The sequence below is a fragment of the Pavona decussata genome, unplaced genomic scaffold, assembly GCF_977016875.1.
Source record: "Pavona decussata unplaced genomic scaffold, jaPavDecu1.1 SCAFFOLD_433, whole genome shotgun sequence".
Classification (NCBI taxonomy): Eukaryota; Metazoa; Cnidaria; class Anthozoa; order Scleractinia; family Agariciidae; genus Pavona; species Pavona decussata.
In genome coordinates this window covers 19,643-36,598 of record NW_028145790.1, presented here as the reverse complement: position 1 = coordinate 36,598, position 16,956 = coordinate 19,643, and the positions used below count along the sequence as shown (strand labels likewise).

The 16,956-nt window shown below is 36.6% G+C and overlaps 1 protein-coding gene across 1 annotated transcript in view; it reads right to left on the bottom strand.

Annotated features, from left to right (window-relative positions):
* The window catches only part of LOC146450657 (uncharacterized), a 135,564-nt gene extending 119,160 nt beyond the window's left edge, over positions 1–16,404 (bottom strand). Inside the window, exons 1-5 of the mRNA XM_085100132.1 lie at positions 16,310–16,404; positions 13,140–13,500; positions 11,983–12,132; positions 11,119–11,241; positions 9,990–10,112 (exon numbers count right to left, since the gene is read on the bottom strand). Coding sequence (XP_084956258.1) covers positions 9,990–10,112; positions 11,119–11,241; positions 11,983–12,132; positions 13,140–13,458 — 715 coding nt within the window. The 5' untranslated portion in view covers positions 13,459–13,500; positions 16,310–16,404. The remainder of the gene's footprint in view (positions 1–9,989; positions 10,113–11,118; positions 11,242–11,982; positions 12,133–13,139; positions 13,501–16,309) is intronic.
* Positions 16,405–16,956: the final 552 nt, after the last annotated feature.

The window sequence follows — 16,956 nt, the reverse complement described above, 5'->3', positions numbered from 1 at the left end:
TGCAATTCATGATTAATTTTTGAGGTTGTTTTCACACAAAAAAGGAGAATGCAAATAGATAGCTCGTCTGGAGAAACTAATATATTAAGTGCCAGTAGAATTTTGACGTTTGTTTAACAAGGAGTTATTCCTTTTAAGTTTAAGCCAATAGAAATGTGACAAATTCAGATGCAGACAATGTCGTTTTCAAACCTGACGAAGTTGTCATTTATAATGATAGAAAGGTTATTTAAATATGCTGGTTTCTTACAAAGACCACGGATGTAGCTGGTGTCGAATTTTGCAGTAAAGAAATGTAGAAAAAGAAAGAAAAATTGCAAAGTGAAGGGAAAAAGGAAAGCATTTGACTTTTCCGTTACTACCGTGAAATCGACATATTTTTGAACCGTCGTATTGTTAACATGTTAACAATTATTCCATGAGCGTGCGTTGGATATGAGATGCTAAATAGCCAACGAGGCGCAGGACTCCAAAACTAGAATATTCCGTGGCTATTTATATTTCCAAAGGAAAAAGGAGGAATAAATTTTGGGACGTGATTATCTTTAGAAAGAACCGTCCATTCTATGTCACAAAAAAATGCGTTTTCTGTCTTCTCTCAAATACGCAAACAGATAGCTTGTCGGTAGCAACTTATTGAACTCAGCACAGCACCTGTAGAGTGTTAGCGTAGGTTAATTTGAAGGTTTTAATTGTCATCTTAAGCCAATGAAAATGCGATCAGTTCGCATGCAGACAGCTCTGTTTTTGCAAGTTAACAGTAACTTGTCATTTTCTAATTTTACAAGGCTATGAAAAAATATTGGGTTTTAGAAGGAGAAAAGCTGTGTGTTTTCGAATTTTTATTTGAAAAGGAAAACAATAACAATGAGAAAGAAAAACGGAGACACTCGTCTTCATATCTATTTGAAAACTGTTATCTCAAATAATAATTTTATGGCTATCATTGTTATCTAAGGCTGCCTTTTAATTGAATGCTACAGTTTGAAGATAAGGCGAATTTTCAATGAATCGTCATTTTTATATCACAAAAATTTTGCGTTTTAATTTTCTTCTCTCGAATACGCAAACGGTGCCAATTCTATCACTTCGCGTAAGTTTTCTTAAAAAGGCATGAGCTTAAAAAAATCATATAAAAAACGGGAAAAATTAAATTTATCATCCAAGTAGATGGAAACAATTTTCAAAGTAAGATCGTTAGAGAAACTTAAGGCCCAAGGTTAAAATCCAACATCTCCTTTTCTTTGAGACGTAGTTGCACTGACAACTCGTCTGCTACAACAGTTGATCTTTAAAATGAGAATGCAAACAGACAGCTTTTCGATAGCAACTTATTACCATCAGCACCTGTAGCGTTTAAGCGTAGGTTAATTTGGGGGTCAGTTTACCTGTCGTTCTAAACCAATGAAAATGCGACCAGTTTTCATGCAGACAGCTCCCGTTTTCAAGTTTACATCAACCTGTCATTTGCTAATTTTACAAGGGTATTATAAATTGTTTTTGGATGTTAGAAAGAACTCAAGAAAGCTGTTCCAGTTTTCGAATTTGTTTTGTAAAGAAATTTGGAGAAAAAATAAAAAAGTTATTACTAAGAGAAAGAAAAACGCAAAGACGCTTGTCTCTTTATAACTATTTGAAACACTGTTATCTCAAATCATCATGCTATGGCTATCATTGCTGTTTATTAACAATGTGAAGAGAGAAGAAATTGCCTAATTTTAAAGAATACCAGCTTAGCCGAGAATTGGCTTTTGGGGGTGAAAAGGAACAATAAAGCAAAATCTATTTTCTTGGTAGTGGCGGCAAATTAAGCGTGAAAACGACGACCAAATAAACTATTACGTGAAGTGGAAATTTTTCCACCTGCCAGCAGAACTCTTCAATGTTTTGAAAAATATTTTTCACATTTTATTGATGTGATTGATGCTTCCGTTTCTTAGTTCGCGTTTTAAATAAATTTAGGCTAACGGCAGGAATTTCTTAACGTAACATTACTTAAACTAACAATAAAGGTACTCTCAAATACGCAAACGGTGCCAATTTTATCACCACGCGTAAGTTTTCCAAAAAGGCGACAGCTCAAAAAACATAATAAAGAAATTTGGGAAATAAAACTCACCATCCAAGTAGGTGGAAACAACTTTCAAAGATAAGATCGTTACAAATACTTATGGCCCTTTTCTTTCAAACGTAGTTGCATTGACAACTCGTCGGCTACAACTGTTGATTTTTAAACGAAAAATGCAAACAGATAGCTTCTTGGCAGCAACTTATTATCCTCAACACCAGTAGAGTTTTAGCGTAGGTTAATTTGACGGTCAGTTTACCTGTCCTTTTAAACCAATGAAAATGCGATCAGTTCGTATGCAGACAGCTCTCTTTTTCAAGTTTACATAATTGTCATTTGTTAATTTTTATTATTGCGATGTTAGGAAGAAGAAAGGTGTGCCTGTTTTCGAATTTGTTTTGCAAAGAAATTTGGGAAAAAAAAGAACGAGTATTACTAGGAGAAAGAAAAGCGGAAAATACTCGCCTTTAACTATTTGAAACTCTTTTATCTCAAATCATCATTTTACGGCTATCATAATTCTTTATTAATTAAAGTATGCAATGTGAAAAGAGAAGAAATTTCCTAACTTTAAAGCATTACAGCTTAGAAATTAGCTTTTGGGGGTGATAAGGAACAACAAAGCAGAAATTAGCTTTTTGGGGGTGATAAGGAACAACCAAACAAAATATCTTTTCTTGGTTCAACAAAGTGACGGCAAATAAACTATTACGTGGAGTGGAAATTTTTGCACCTGTCAACAAAACTCTTCAATGTTTTGGAAAATATTTTTCACCTTTTACTGATGTGATTAATGCTTCGTTTTTTATTTTGCGAGTAAAAGAAATTTAGGTTAACAGCAGGAATTTGTTAACGTAACATTTTTCTAATAATCACGATAAAGTATTATCGTCGACATTTGCGCCAGTTTATTTAGCGGTTTCATTATTTTAATATAAAATTGAAATATATTTAAATCTATGCATACGTAATGATGAAATATCTCCACGGGTAGAAAATTGTCCGAGTTTTATTTAAAACCTACTGATGTCAAAATCAATCGAGTGAAATGTGATGTTAAAATTAATAACAGAGCTTTGCTGCAAAAATTTTGCGGCGAAATTACAACTTGAAATTAAAACATAAAAAACTTGCTATAGAACTCAGCATAAACGAATTCCATTTCTGAAGCATAACGACTTGAACAGAGGTTTGGTTGTAAAACGAGTATCGATATATATTATAAGAACTTTAGGACTTTATCCTTGGAAATCCAAAGATGGAATATCTCGCGGCTATTTATATTTCCAGGAAAAAGGAGTAATAAATTTTGAAACATGATTGTCTTCATAAGGAACCTTATTTTTTATATTACAAAGTTTAGCGTTTTCAGTCTTCTCTAAGATACGAAAACGGTGCCAACTCCATCACTCCAGCCTTTTTTCACTCCAGCCTCACAAAAATGTTTTATGGAGACCATTGGGTCGAAATTTAAGCAAACGCTGTCCATTAATACGATATTGAAAAAGTTAGAATTTGTTTAAGTGGGTCACAATTTTTTTTTTCATGAGTAATCGCAAAACAACTGGCTAAACGACATATCTGACAACCAACGAAGCCGATGATCAAACTCTACATACGAAATTTAACCAGCAGCGAGAGATCTTTTGGCTTGAATTACGTGCCTTGAATAAAGAGCTTGAATAAAGTTTTACACAAGACTAATAGCGTAGATAATTGTCAGCTGCGTAGGACAGATATTGGACAGATGAAAACCATTATTTGTCTAGCTTATGCTTTTAGACTAAGCCGGTAACACTAATTTGGTCAATATACCACGAATTATACCATTGCCTATTGATCACAATGCAAATTCGCTCCTTAAGTCAAACTCCAAAGAACATGAAATAATTCGTTCTTGTTGCGGTTCCAACTAAATGTAGACATGGCGTGCTCAGCCAATCAGGAGCAAGCATTTTCGCCGCTCGACCAATCAGGAGTGAGTAATTTTGCCCTTGGTGAAAGGAAAATTAAGAATATAAATGTCCTCTGTCTCAACCGATCAGCGCTCAGTGCTTTTGGTCTCTATGTTATAAAAGGGCTAACATCCTTGGGGGCTTGTTTATTTTCGTTTCGTAGGTTAATTTGAGGGTCAGTTTACCTTTCGTTGTAAACCAATGAAAATGCGATCAGTTCGCATTCAGACAGCTCCCTTTTTCAAGTTTACGTTAACTTGTCATTTGCTAATTTTATAAGGCTATTATAAAATCTTTTGGGATGTTAGAAGGAAGAAACTGTGCCTTTTTTCGAATTTTTTTGCAAAGAGATCTGAAAAAAAATATATATTACTAAGAGAAAGAAAAGCGGAAAACACTCGTCTTTAACTATTTGAAACTCTGTTATCTCAAATCATCATTTTTTTTTTGGGGGGGGGGGGGATATCATAATTCTTTATTAATTAAAGTACACAATGTGAAGAGAGAAGAAATTCCCTAACTTTAAAGCATATCAGCTTAGAAATTAGCTTTTGGGGGTGATAAGGAACAATAAAGCAAAATATATTTTCTTGGTACAACGACGTAACGGCAAATTAAGCGTCAAATACGACCAAAGACGACCAAATAAACTATTGCGTGGAGTGGAAAATTTTGCACCTGACAACAGAACTCTTCAATGTTTCGGAAAATATTTCCCACCTTTTACTGATGTGATTAATGCTTCGTTTTTTACTTTCTTTAGTAGAATTGCAAATAATATTGTCCCTTTATAATTTAACCTTACAGTCAAGCAGTTAAGAAAGTGAGGTAAGCCGTCTGTCATTAACTAGATAAAAAATACTAATAACAGCACGTAGGGTACAAAGTTCTTTTTGTATTTTCGGAGAAATCAATATTAACCCATGATTGCCTGAGCCGGCTATGTGAATACGTTGTTGTTGTGTTTCAACTCTATAAATCGACACAGAAAGCTAGTAGATGTCTTGAAGATGAGCCATTTATCTTTTCAAATATTTTTTTGATGTAGATAGCAAGAGTATAATAGTTAATTTGGTTAGATCGGACACGAAGTTGGTAACTGTTATGACGGACGCTTAAGATCTGTCGGCAAAATTTATCATGTAGATCGAGTCCCACGGTGAATCAGTTTCTAATATTTATTACTTTCAAAATTTGAAATAATGACGTGGTATTGTAAAGGACCTAAATACCTGCCTTGAGATTTGTCGTTGAGACTAAAGTTTTAAATACCTGCCTTGAGATTTGTCATTGAGAACAAAAAAAAAAACCGGTAACTTTAAGGTCGCTATCTTAAACTAGTGAATTAGCACATTAAAAATATGACTTGCGGCTTCATTTTTACACTTAACGAGAGATAATAGCAAGATTTACTTGCAGCCGAGATAGAAAAACGGGAGTAGTTCCCGTTGCTGTGTGCAAGCTTTCTAATGATGCACGATTTTCCCGTTTTTCCAGAGGGCTGAATCGGGCGTATAGCCGTAAATTCAACTTTTCTAAATTTTGGAAAAAAGAAAAAGCGGTGGAACTTTTGATTGTGATTTTTGAAAATAGTTCACCAAAGGGGACATTTAGGTGAAATAAAATGAAATCTGAAATTACATATCTGTCGTGGGATTTTTTATATTTACGGTCAGTAGCTCATAAAGCAATTGATGGTTTGCATGTGACGTCAGGACGTCAGACTAAGGCCTCTTCATATGAGCCCGGTCGAGCGGGCTGGCTCGGTTTGCAAGATCTCCCCTTGCCACCCTTTTCTTTACAAAAATTTCGATGTGTTCATATGACAAGGCGGGCTGGCCCGGTTACCGAAATCTCGGTTTTGCGTACTGAGCAAATGGTGGGAATAGAAAAATTGACGCAAAGCCGATACAATGTAGGACTTAAAAGTGGTTTATTTTGGTACACTATTTCGGATGGCCACTACCAAAATTGGCAAAAAATTAGAAATACTGCAATGCCATGCGTTAGATAAAACCTAGTCGCTCTAAGGCTGCTAGACCGGCTGATATTTTATTTCGAGAACTCCTTATTGTATGCATGTACGTGCACTCTCTGTTTGGTTCTGATTTCTCCATACTTCACAAACATAAAAAGCTGGAGACTGACTCGAAAACCCCTTAGTTACGTCAGTCTCCAGGCTCTAAAAGTTGCTTAAAATATAATTTTTTTTCTTTTTTTCTTTCTTTTTTCATTCATTCATTCATTCATTCATTCATTCATTCATTCATTCATTCATTCATTCATTCATTCATTCATTCATTCATTCTTTCTTTCTTTCTTTCTTTCCTTACTTATTTATTTATTTATTTATTTATTTATTTATTTATTTATTTATTTATTTATTTATTTAGATAATTCATGTAAGCGCAAGAGCGAATAAAGATATTCTATAAAATATGGTTTTCAGTTCAGTTTTTCATCTATTAAGGCTTCAAGCGATTTATGAACTGTTACCCTTTCTTATCCTGTATGTCATTAGCCTTAAAAACAAAGTTAATTATCGCGTACTAATGATCCGTACGGTACGCCCGAATTACACTGAGGTCAGAAAGATCTGTAAAGTATTTTGTCGGTCTGATTTGCTCCAAATTAGGATCAAATCGCTTCTAGGAGCACTAGAGTTATTCACCACTTTACGGCTTCGCTAAAATAGACCTTTTAAAGGGGCACTGTCACAAAGATTTCTCTGTGTTTTGGTCGAAACTACTCAAATATTTGACAAGATACTTTTTTCGCTTACATCAAAATGCTCTTAGAGCACCGAGAAGAAAATATTAACTGGTTTCTCCTGAAAAGAACAAACTATAATCTGTATTTTTATCAATTCTTTCAAATACGATTTCACTCCATTTCAATCCTGACCATCCACGGCGCGCCAAAGATAATCAACACTAGTTTCTGTGTAGTAGTAGGGTTACTGTTAACAAAACTGAACCATTATTTTAACGATTCCAGTGATATAAATGTGTTTTTCGACCATTCAAGTTAGCATAAAAATAGGTAACACCACCCTTTTTAAACATTTACAACACTATTGCGTTTTTTAAATGGATTCGGGCCATTCTCAGTCAGTGCCACAGTAACGGAGGTGACAGGGATGTTCCGGAGGTGTTCCATTGATGAAGTACAAATAGTAACCACTGCAGTTCAGCACTTGAATGTTGATGGACCAACGGCAGCAGTTTGATAGCCAACTGAAACAGACCCGCTTGGTGACTTTGCCCTCTTGCACCGTGGGGTGGGGACCCTGTAGCCAACCCGTGGCATCTGTCCCACATTTGAAGGTAGGAGTACATGAAGTAGGCATTTTTGTTCCCGCGTTTCCCTGGAAACGGAACCATGAAGGTCCAAGGGAGTTGTCACAAAGGGTAGGCAAATGGATGTGCGTTATGCGACGGTCAGCGCTTGTCAAGTTTTGGTAGTTAACGCACTCTAAAAATTGAAATGTATACGTTAAATTAAATTAAATTAAATTAATTATAAGTCAAATTAACGCATCAATTAAATTAACTAAGCCAAAACTCCTGCATAGAAATTTTTTAACAATTCAATACAATACAAAAGACTTTATTTTTTGGTAGCACCTGACACAATCTCGTACCTAGAGTCTTCATGCTCAGGAGAGACTCTGGGATACTGGAATTTTATTACTGCAGGTTACTGCGGTAAAACAATGCAAGCCGTTACGGGGCAGCCTGTCAAAAACTTTTAATTTTTTTCAAATTATACAGTCTCTCTCTTGGCGACCAACTGCTGGCCAAAGAGCCTGAGGACTCTGGGTATGAGATTGCACGTGACGGTGATAGAACTGATGACCCTGTGGCCCTCTAAAATAAACAAAAGATATGGAAATATTAAATTATACAACGTACGCTAGAGTACAAATTTATGTGACTAATTTAAATATACAAAGTTTTAACATATCTCGCCTGTCTGATCGAAATTATGTATTAATGTTGCAAGAAGGAAAGAAGTATATGAAATATATCTCCCTTAGGAATTACACTGCATTAGTTTCTCGCTCTTTTTTTTTTTTTTTTGTTTTTTTTTTTTGTTTTTGTTTTTTTGCACGGGATTTAAGCAAATTTATTACAAATTAAAGCTAAAATCGCTTCTTTTTCACTATTTTGCATGGTTATAAATCACCCAAATCCGTCATGAAGCCTGAGTTTATACTTACTGCGACTTTCTATAACATGCGGACTCTGAGTTTGAAAACCTAACCAACGCCGATTTGAGTGTTTTTCTGTTGTCTGTCATTTACAGCCGTTTGGACAAAGTTTGTCCAAAAAAGGCGTAAAAGCGTACGCGACAATGCCGAAAGGTAGTTTGGGAAATAACCAATAAAGTTTGGTATTCTCCCGTACGCTGACCACTGAAAAACGGTAACCGACAAAGTGGATCGAAATCCACCAATCACAGCGTACGAACGTGAACTTTTGACCCTACAAGGCCAAATGTCTTGTTTTCTAAGAGGTCCGCTGTATTGAGTGACAGCAGTGAAAACAAAACGGTTAATTGAATCTTAAGCTTCACAATGGGCATGTTATTGACAGGCTAATTTGCCCATTAAGCCAGCATTTTTTTTCGAGCATTTTAGTAAGGCAAAAGCATTGAGCATTATTCGATCATTTTAGTGACATTTTTCCCAAAATAATAATTTGTTGAGAAAAAAAATTATTTTTAAGAGAGAATGTAACAAGTGAAACTTGATATTTTTTTTTAAATAAAATTCGAAGCAGCTTAGTCTTAAAAAAAAAAAGGTGAGTGAAGACTTAAGAAGGGTCAGCGGTTTTTGCTTAGAAGAGGCAAGGCGGCCATATTGATGGTTTGCATGTGACGTCATGGCGGCCATGTTGGTGGGCAAGAGCAATGAGATTTTTCTCCTCTGGGAGTTAACTTCCATTTTTATGCAAACTTTGAGAACAAATTTTGTTTTGTTTTGCCCACCAACATGGCGACGATGCAAACCACCTATAGATGACTTCATGACTTCATTGTAATTGTTGTAAACAAATAAATTATTGATTAATTGTTGTAGGAGTCAGTTTACACCCTGTTGAATTAATTAACAACATCGATAATTAATACAATATGCAGGCCCCAGTTGTTCAAAGGCCGGATAACTTTATCCGCTGGATAAGGCACTCTTCAGCGTCTAAAGTATACTTCACGTTAAATGTTGTCCAAGGTTTTCGTACATTCCCCAACTAGGCAGTGGTTAGAGTGTGCATATTCGCTTGTGCACGAGGAAATACTGAAATCTTTGCACAAATTGAAACTGTCGGATAGTGACTTATCCACTGGATAAAGTTATCCGGCCTTTGAACAACTGGGGCCAGGTGTATAACTTGTTATCCGAGAATTTTAGTGGAAAAAATGGAGCTTTAACTTGGAACATTTTAGTGCAGAATCAAAAGCATGACGGCAAAACCCTAAACGGGCGCAGTGAGTGAATGGGGATGTTAATATTTAACAAGACTTGCCGTTTGGCGTACAGGATGTTTGACCGTCTCCAGTGTAACCTTGCTTGCAGGAGCAGTTGTACGATCCAACTGTATTAGAACATGTAGCTGTACCGTTGACACAGTTGTGAGAACCACTGGCACACTCATTAATATCTAATTGAAAGAAACAAAATGATAATAAATAATAAAATAATTCACTTATATAAGGCACTGTTACACTAGGCAATTTTTCTTACAACTTGTCTCGCAATTTCGTTCAATATTTTTCTTAAACTCAGCCAAGGACTGACATCATCAGGCAAATTGTTGCACAAAGTCGGGTGTTACATAGGTTTCAATTTTTGCTGTTACACTATTTCTTTCAGTTGGACAACGTAGATAAGCAATAAATAAGACTAACAGCGATTGAGAACTTTCAGAATCCAAAACAACCGGTTTCTTCCATGTTTTTCTTACCAGAACAATTGAAGCCATCTCCGGTAAACCCAGTTTTACAGGTGCAAATGAATGAGCCCGCGGTGTTTTGACAGTTGGCGTTAGCATCACATTCAGGGACTGAAGCATTGCATTCGTCTGCGTCTGAAATAAATAACCCAAATTCTCTTTTTTAACACCTCTCGACCCTACCTTAACAAATGCTTTATGAAAGTAGGTTTGTAAGACCAGAAAGCACTTCTCCCAAATCCTGTCTGTTAACCTTTGGGTGAACTACGAGGCCCTCATTGAATCGTAGTAAGATAGTGGGATAGTCTTGAAAGAATGTATAAGGTTCGATTAGCGGAATTCACTTTCAAATGCATAAAAGGATACAACGCCACAGAGCTTCTAAGGACCTATTTGATCAGAGGAACTCAAGCCGCGAAAGTAGAAGGGTTGGAGATATTGTTCTCCCGAGCCCAGAGACAAATTTTATAAGGAGCTCCATCAAATATAGGGGAGCGATGGCTTGGAACACCCTATCCAGCAAAGAATCAGCGGCAAATAACTTAAACCAATTTAAACGTCTGCTGTCAAAATTTGACATTAAAAAAATAAATTTCCATCCGATTGCCGCTTTAATTAAGTATAAGGACGATGATTGTATATATTATTAGCAATTTGAAGCCACAGTTTTAAATGTATATAGCATATCGTTTAAACATATTACTAGGTTTGTGATTTGATGTTAATAATTAATGTCTATTTACTTTTATTTTATCTGTAAATGCACGACCCCATCAGCTCTGCTGAATACTCCATCGTGTTTAAATAAAGTGCTCAGTTCAGTTCAGTTCGGATCGATTTCGATAAACATTTTACATGGAAAATTAACGGTTAAAACGTAACACGGCGTTTCGACGAGTTGACACTTGATGACCAATTGTCGTTACAATTGTCCAATTACAATTAACTTTCTTCTTAAACTCAGCCAAAAACTGACATCATCAGGCAAATTGTTGCACAAAGTCGGGTGCTGCATAGGTTTTGATTTTTGCTGTTACACTGTTTCCTTTAGTTGGACAACGTAGATAAGCAATAAATAAGACTAACAGCGATTGAGAACTTTCAGAATCCAAAACAACCGGTTTCTTCCATGTTTTCTTACCAGCACAGTTGAAACCATCTCCAGTAAAACCAGTTTTACAGGTGCAAATGAATGAGCCCGCGGTGTTTTGACAGTTGGCGTTGGCATCACATACAGGGACTGAAGCATTGCATTCGTCTGCGTCTGAAATAAATAACCCAAATTCTTTTTTTTTTTAACACCTCTCGACCCTGCCTTAACAAATGCTTTATGAAGGTAGGTTTGTAAGACCAGAAGCCCTCTTCCCAAATCCTGTCTATTAACCTTTGGGTGGACTGTGAGGCGTATTGAATCATAGAAGGTGATAAGGCCGATTTATGCGGTTCGGCTTTTGCTCACAACTGCACCAACTTACGTGACGTCTATAGCATTTAACGTCGTACTATACAATTCTCATCATTCATTAACAAAGCCGTTTACACGAAGGAAATATATCGCGACTAGACTTACCGTATAAATGCGTCGAAAAATGGCAATATTGGTCACGACTCAGCTAGCTTAAGTCGTGGCTTAGTAAGCCTTACCTTCGTTTAAACAGCACATTTTTGTGCTCCGATAAACTTTGGCCGCAGCTTAATATCTCTCGTACAAACGGCCCTAATGCCTTATTCTACAGCTGTCCCAGGGTTTTGAACATGTTTGTAATTTTTGTCGCATACAACAAAGTATTTCTGTCTCAATCGACCCATAGAACAGAGAAGCAATAGTTTGATTAGTCACCGAAGTAAGGATACGATACAAGGTAGCTAGAAAGCGCGAATTCGGGTCGATATTGCAGATTTATTGGTGATGATGATGATGATGATAAAAACATCGAAAAAAATATATGTAGCTAAAATCTCGAAGACAAGATTTGTTTTCCATGATATTTGCTGGATAACTCACCACCTGTTAGCATGTTACAAGGAGCCAAAACACTCTGGCCAGGTTTGACTGAATCGAGCCAGTAGTTACCGCTGACTACATTATTTCCTTCACCAGCCTTGATCTCTAAGCATGATGTAGCAGGTACCTCAGGAATTGAACCTAGAGGAACTGATGAAAAGCAAAGCCAGATTTTATCATACTACAGTTGTCACGTTCGTTCTCTGTTTCACACGTTACCCCATCCTCGGAGACCTATGGACAGTCAACTTTCGTCGCGCCATTTCACCTTTCCCCGCCCGCCACCCTACCTTTACTGACTGGCCCTGGGTCTCCGAGGACGACATTGCCCCGTTCTCAGCGCTGAATGTATGGACCGTTTGGTCGATTGCTGTTTAGTTCGCGTTGTGATCCCTTCTTCGTCGTCTTCCTATAGTTAGACTTTACTTGTTTTTAACACAACTTTGAACTAGTTCAATGAGACAAAGAACTACGTTCACACAAAAAAATGTCATTGGAAGTATACGTGTTTGCGTTACTACAATTAACGTGGAAAGCCACTCGAATGCGGCCTGCATGAGCATTTAAGGAACCTTTTAAGCTTTCCTATTCTAACAATGCAAATGCTATCCTTTTCAGTTTTCATTCTAACCGAGATGTCCTGTGTCTTAGTTTCATTTAATGATACTTGTTTGATTGACTAGAACGAATACTGTATCACGCTCTATTAGTATGCAATAGTTCGTAGAATGGATACTTTAAAACCAGGCTTGAAACCTTATGTTGTTTACACGACAGAAGTCGTATGATTTTTACGGTTAAAGAAGTGTAATTAGTATACACCTTGAGCCCGGGTCATTTGCTTCATATCTCCTTTCCCCATCCACTAGACCAAAGAGGCCAGCTGACGAAAATGGTAATTTTCAAAACATTCGCCATGACAACAGATGACAGCTAACCGTTTTTAAATCACTGCTTAGGTATAAATAGTGTTGATCAGTTATTAACCCCCAAAACAGAGGTTCCTAGCCTAAACGAATCTCTATTCTCAGTTCTCTGCCTAACAAATGGGCTTCTGTTCTTGTCTACGTCAGTGGTATCACTCTCAAAACTAAATTGCGTAAACATCACAAAGTGTCCAGACTTATTTTTGAGTATCCATCTAGAAGCAATAATACCTCTGCCACTTAGCCTTGTTACGTAAATTCGATCTGTATCTGGAACAAAGTCTTCTGGTCTGGCCTCCTTCGTGCGCCTGTTTAACTCACACACATATTGACTGATGACGTAATTGACGCTTTGACATCTTAGGTTCGAGTTACACCGCTCTACACAGTTCAAGAAATTGGCAGTCTTTTTCTCTTCAAAGACGTGCCCCTTTAACTTCGTACCAAATATGGAATATTCACTTTTACATTGCTGAGCTTCTACTTGAGAGAGCACGTGACACATCAGAAACACAGCTGCTGTGACGTAAGAACATGGGCTCCTTGTCATGTTAAAAACAGGCAGCAGGCCACATCAGACAAGAATTGCAACCTAAAATGATAAAATGATAAAATATTGACCAAAACTAGCGTCAGTTTCTAGCTGACAGAAAGTTAAGTGCGACGAGCAGGTGTGTGACTGTCACATTTGTTTGACACAACAAACACTTCAAACGAGCGTGACATAGCGTGACTGTACTTGCTCGGAATGCAATAAATTTCCACAAAAATACACAAAAAATACAAAATACATGTAAAATTCCTGTATGCTATTTTGTCGATAATTAATGGTTATTATATTGTATATTATATATTATTAAATTTGTATCGCGTGATTCTAGACTTAGATATGTGTGCATCCTTTCCTGCAATTTGTTTCTATCAACATCATGATTCATGATAAGTTTTATTTCATCACCTTTATACAGTAAATATTAGTACAGCAGCAACTATTTTAAGATATGCTCTAAAAATCAGACTAGCCACGAACAATTCATAAGTATTTGACAATTTTTCAATTAGTTATTGTATAAATTTCAACTCGTGTACGCGCGGTTGGGAATCCTTCTGCGATAGAGGGCCAGACGGCTAACATCTTGAATTTGCGAACAGGACTTTGAGCGTGATGCTCAACGAGTTTGCCTAAAAATTGTAAAGATCTCTGAAAAGTGTCTTGGCCGAGACGAAACGCCGCGTCAGACCAGCCACGAACAATTCACAAGTATTTGACAATTTTTCAATTCTTTATTGCTCTAAAAATCATAACAATAAATAATCAACTATACAATGATCGATTTAAGTAAAGGTAGTTTATAGTTGCAGTTAAAGTGATTGCCCTCTCTGTGTCCCCTAATTAGTTTGGGTGTTGTCACAGACTACAAGGCTTGCCACTTTAATAAAGTTTTAATCATCATCATCTGTGAATAACAAAATCGTCACTAAATCTACCGAAACGCACGTGGATCGGTTTTGAACCAGTGATATCAAACACCATTGGCATTATCTCCTACAATACGTATTCGGTTATTCCGTAACATTATGAATTGATAAGAGAAAAATCCTCGAGCCAAAAAGAAGAAATGATAAAAAACGTACAAAATGCAGCCAAGTTCATTTATTTTGGCTTTAAGGCTGTTTCTTTAAGACCACCAACAGACAGAAGTAGTGTAAGAAAGAGAGCCGCTTGCAAATTGCCAAGAAATTTGCAAGTTTTGACGATCCTTTGTCTGCACATATGGCCATTTATTTCCACGGGAATAAATAATGAGTTGAATGCACAACTTCTTAATCAGAAAGAGATTTAAAAGGAAGTATGCGCAATAAAATCTAAAAGCTTTTTGGATGTGCAATTTCAGAATTTCAATTTCGTGCAATCGTATCTTGTTGTATTAATTTTTAAGGTTTTACATTAGAAATATTCTAAACTAGAAAACCGAATTATTTGTTGGTCTCTGTACGGTTTCTTAATGTCCAAGCTGTCAAGTTTTTAAACAGTCACTGTTCGGAGCTTCAGTCTCAAAATTGACAAGACTGATGTTCATGAGTGTCATGGTATAGTGGTTAAATAAAAAAGTAAGCAACTCAACATTTTCCGTTTTTTATGTCCGTCGATCGTTTTATGGCCATTATAAGGGCATATTTGTGTAAGCTAGCACAACTTGATCTGTTCATATTCTTTAGCCAGGAATTTAACTATCAGAGAGTTCCAAGGAATAGAATCTTATTCCTCGAAACTCCGAGCAGGTGCTGGATTTCCAAAATTGAGATCGAACATTTCACACTTCACACGACCGCCTTTCAAAAGCAAAAAGGATTAATTTTCCTGGTATACAAAAATTTATGTGACATTTGCTAAAGAATATAAAATATTAGTTGTCATACCAATTTAATCGAATAGGCCTTAATCGTTTTTCGGAGCCATTTTGACGAGTAGGCAAACACGTCTGAAATAACAGTGTTTGTATGGAAATCTGATGTCAAATAACTTTCATAAAAAATCGCTTCTGAAAAATTCATGAATTGGAAACATTTAGCACTAGTAAAAGGATTTTAAGAAAAAAATTGGAGGGCTGTAGCTGTGCTAGAAAGGGTCCAGTCGTGTTTTGAATTTTCCATACATTTGTCTGTATAGCGAACCAGCCCCGAACTGCTACTAAAAATAGTTCGCGGGAAAAAAATACAGACAAATGTATGGAAAGTTCAAAACACGACTGGACGCTTTCTGGCACAGCTACATCCCCCCAAATTTTTTTTCTTAAAATCCTTTTACTAGTGCTAAAAGTTTCCAATTCATGAGTTTTTCAGAAGCGATGTTTTATGAAAATTATTTGACGTGGGATTTCCATACAAACACTGTTATTTCAGACGTGTTTGCCTACTCGTCAAAATGGCGTCGAAAACCGTGATAAGACCTATTTCAGGGGAGAATGACACCATTCGAACAAGTATTGCATCAAGAGAAACAACTGAGTACCCCTGATGACAAACACAAAGGTAAAGAAATTCAACGCAGTAAGCAGACTCGTTGGTTGATCTCTTTTAAGAAAGGTCTTTTGTCTGGTGAACCATTCTTTCAAACTCTCGCAAAGCAACATCTTTTTTTCATTCCCGCCTCACAACAAAGGTTTTTTGGAGATCATTGGATCGAAATTTAAGCAAACGGTGTCCAGTATTACGATATTAAAAAAAGTTAGGATTTGTTTAAATGGTCCCCAGAAAAACAAATTTCCTGCTGCTAACTAACAGGACTCAATATTTTACTAATAAGTTGCCAAATTCATAGGATGGAAAGAACTTTGCCCATTGCTCTAGTTTTGTTTTCATTCATCGGTGTTCACAAGACAACTGGCTAAACGACATACCTTGATAATCAACGGAGCCGAAGATCAAACTCTACGAACACAATTTAACCAGCAGCGAGAGATGTTTTGGGTTCAATTACGTGCCTTGAATAAAGAGCTTGAATAAAGTTTTACACAGAAGACTAATAGCGTAGATAATTGTCAGCTGCGTAGGACAAATAATGGACAGAAAACCATTATTTGTCTAGTTTATGCTTTCAGCCTAAGCCAACACACCACGAATTATACCCATTGCCTACTGATCACAATGCAAATTCGCTCCATAAGTCAAACTCTAAAGAACATGGAAGAATTCGTTGTTTTGCGGTGCAAAATGAAGAAACCAACTAAATGTAGAAATGGCGTGCTCAGCCAATCAGGAGCAATCATTTTTACCGCCTGACCAATCAGGAGTGAATAATTTTGCACTCGGTGAAAAGAAAATTAAGAACAAAATGCCCTCTGTTTCAACAAATTAGTATTAAGTGCTTTTGGTCTCTATTTTATAAAAAGGGCTAAAATCCTTAAGGGCTTGTTTATTTTCACGCCTCATGGCGGGGGGTTTGTTCGAGCGGCAAACTTAACACAACTAGAGAGACAGATTGTGGAACTCGGCTTAATAGGGCTTATAATAACGGTATTTATACAAGCGAATAAATAGTCAGTCT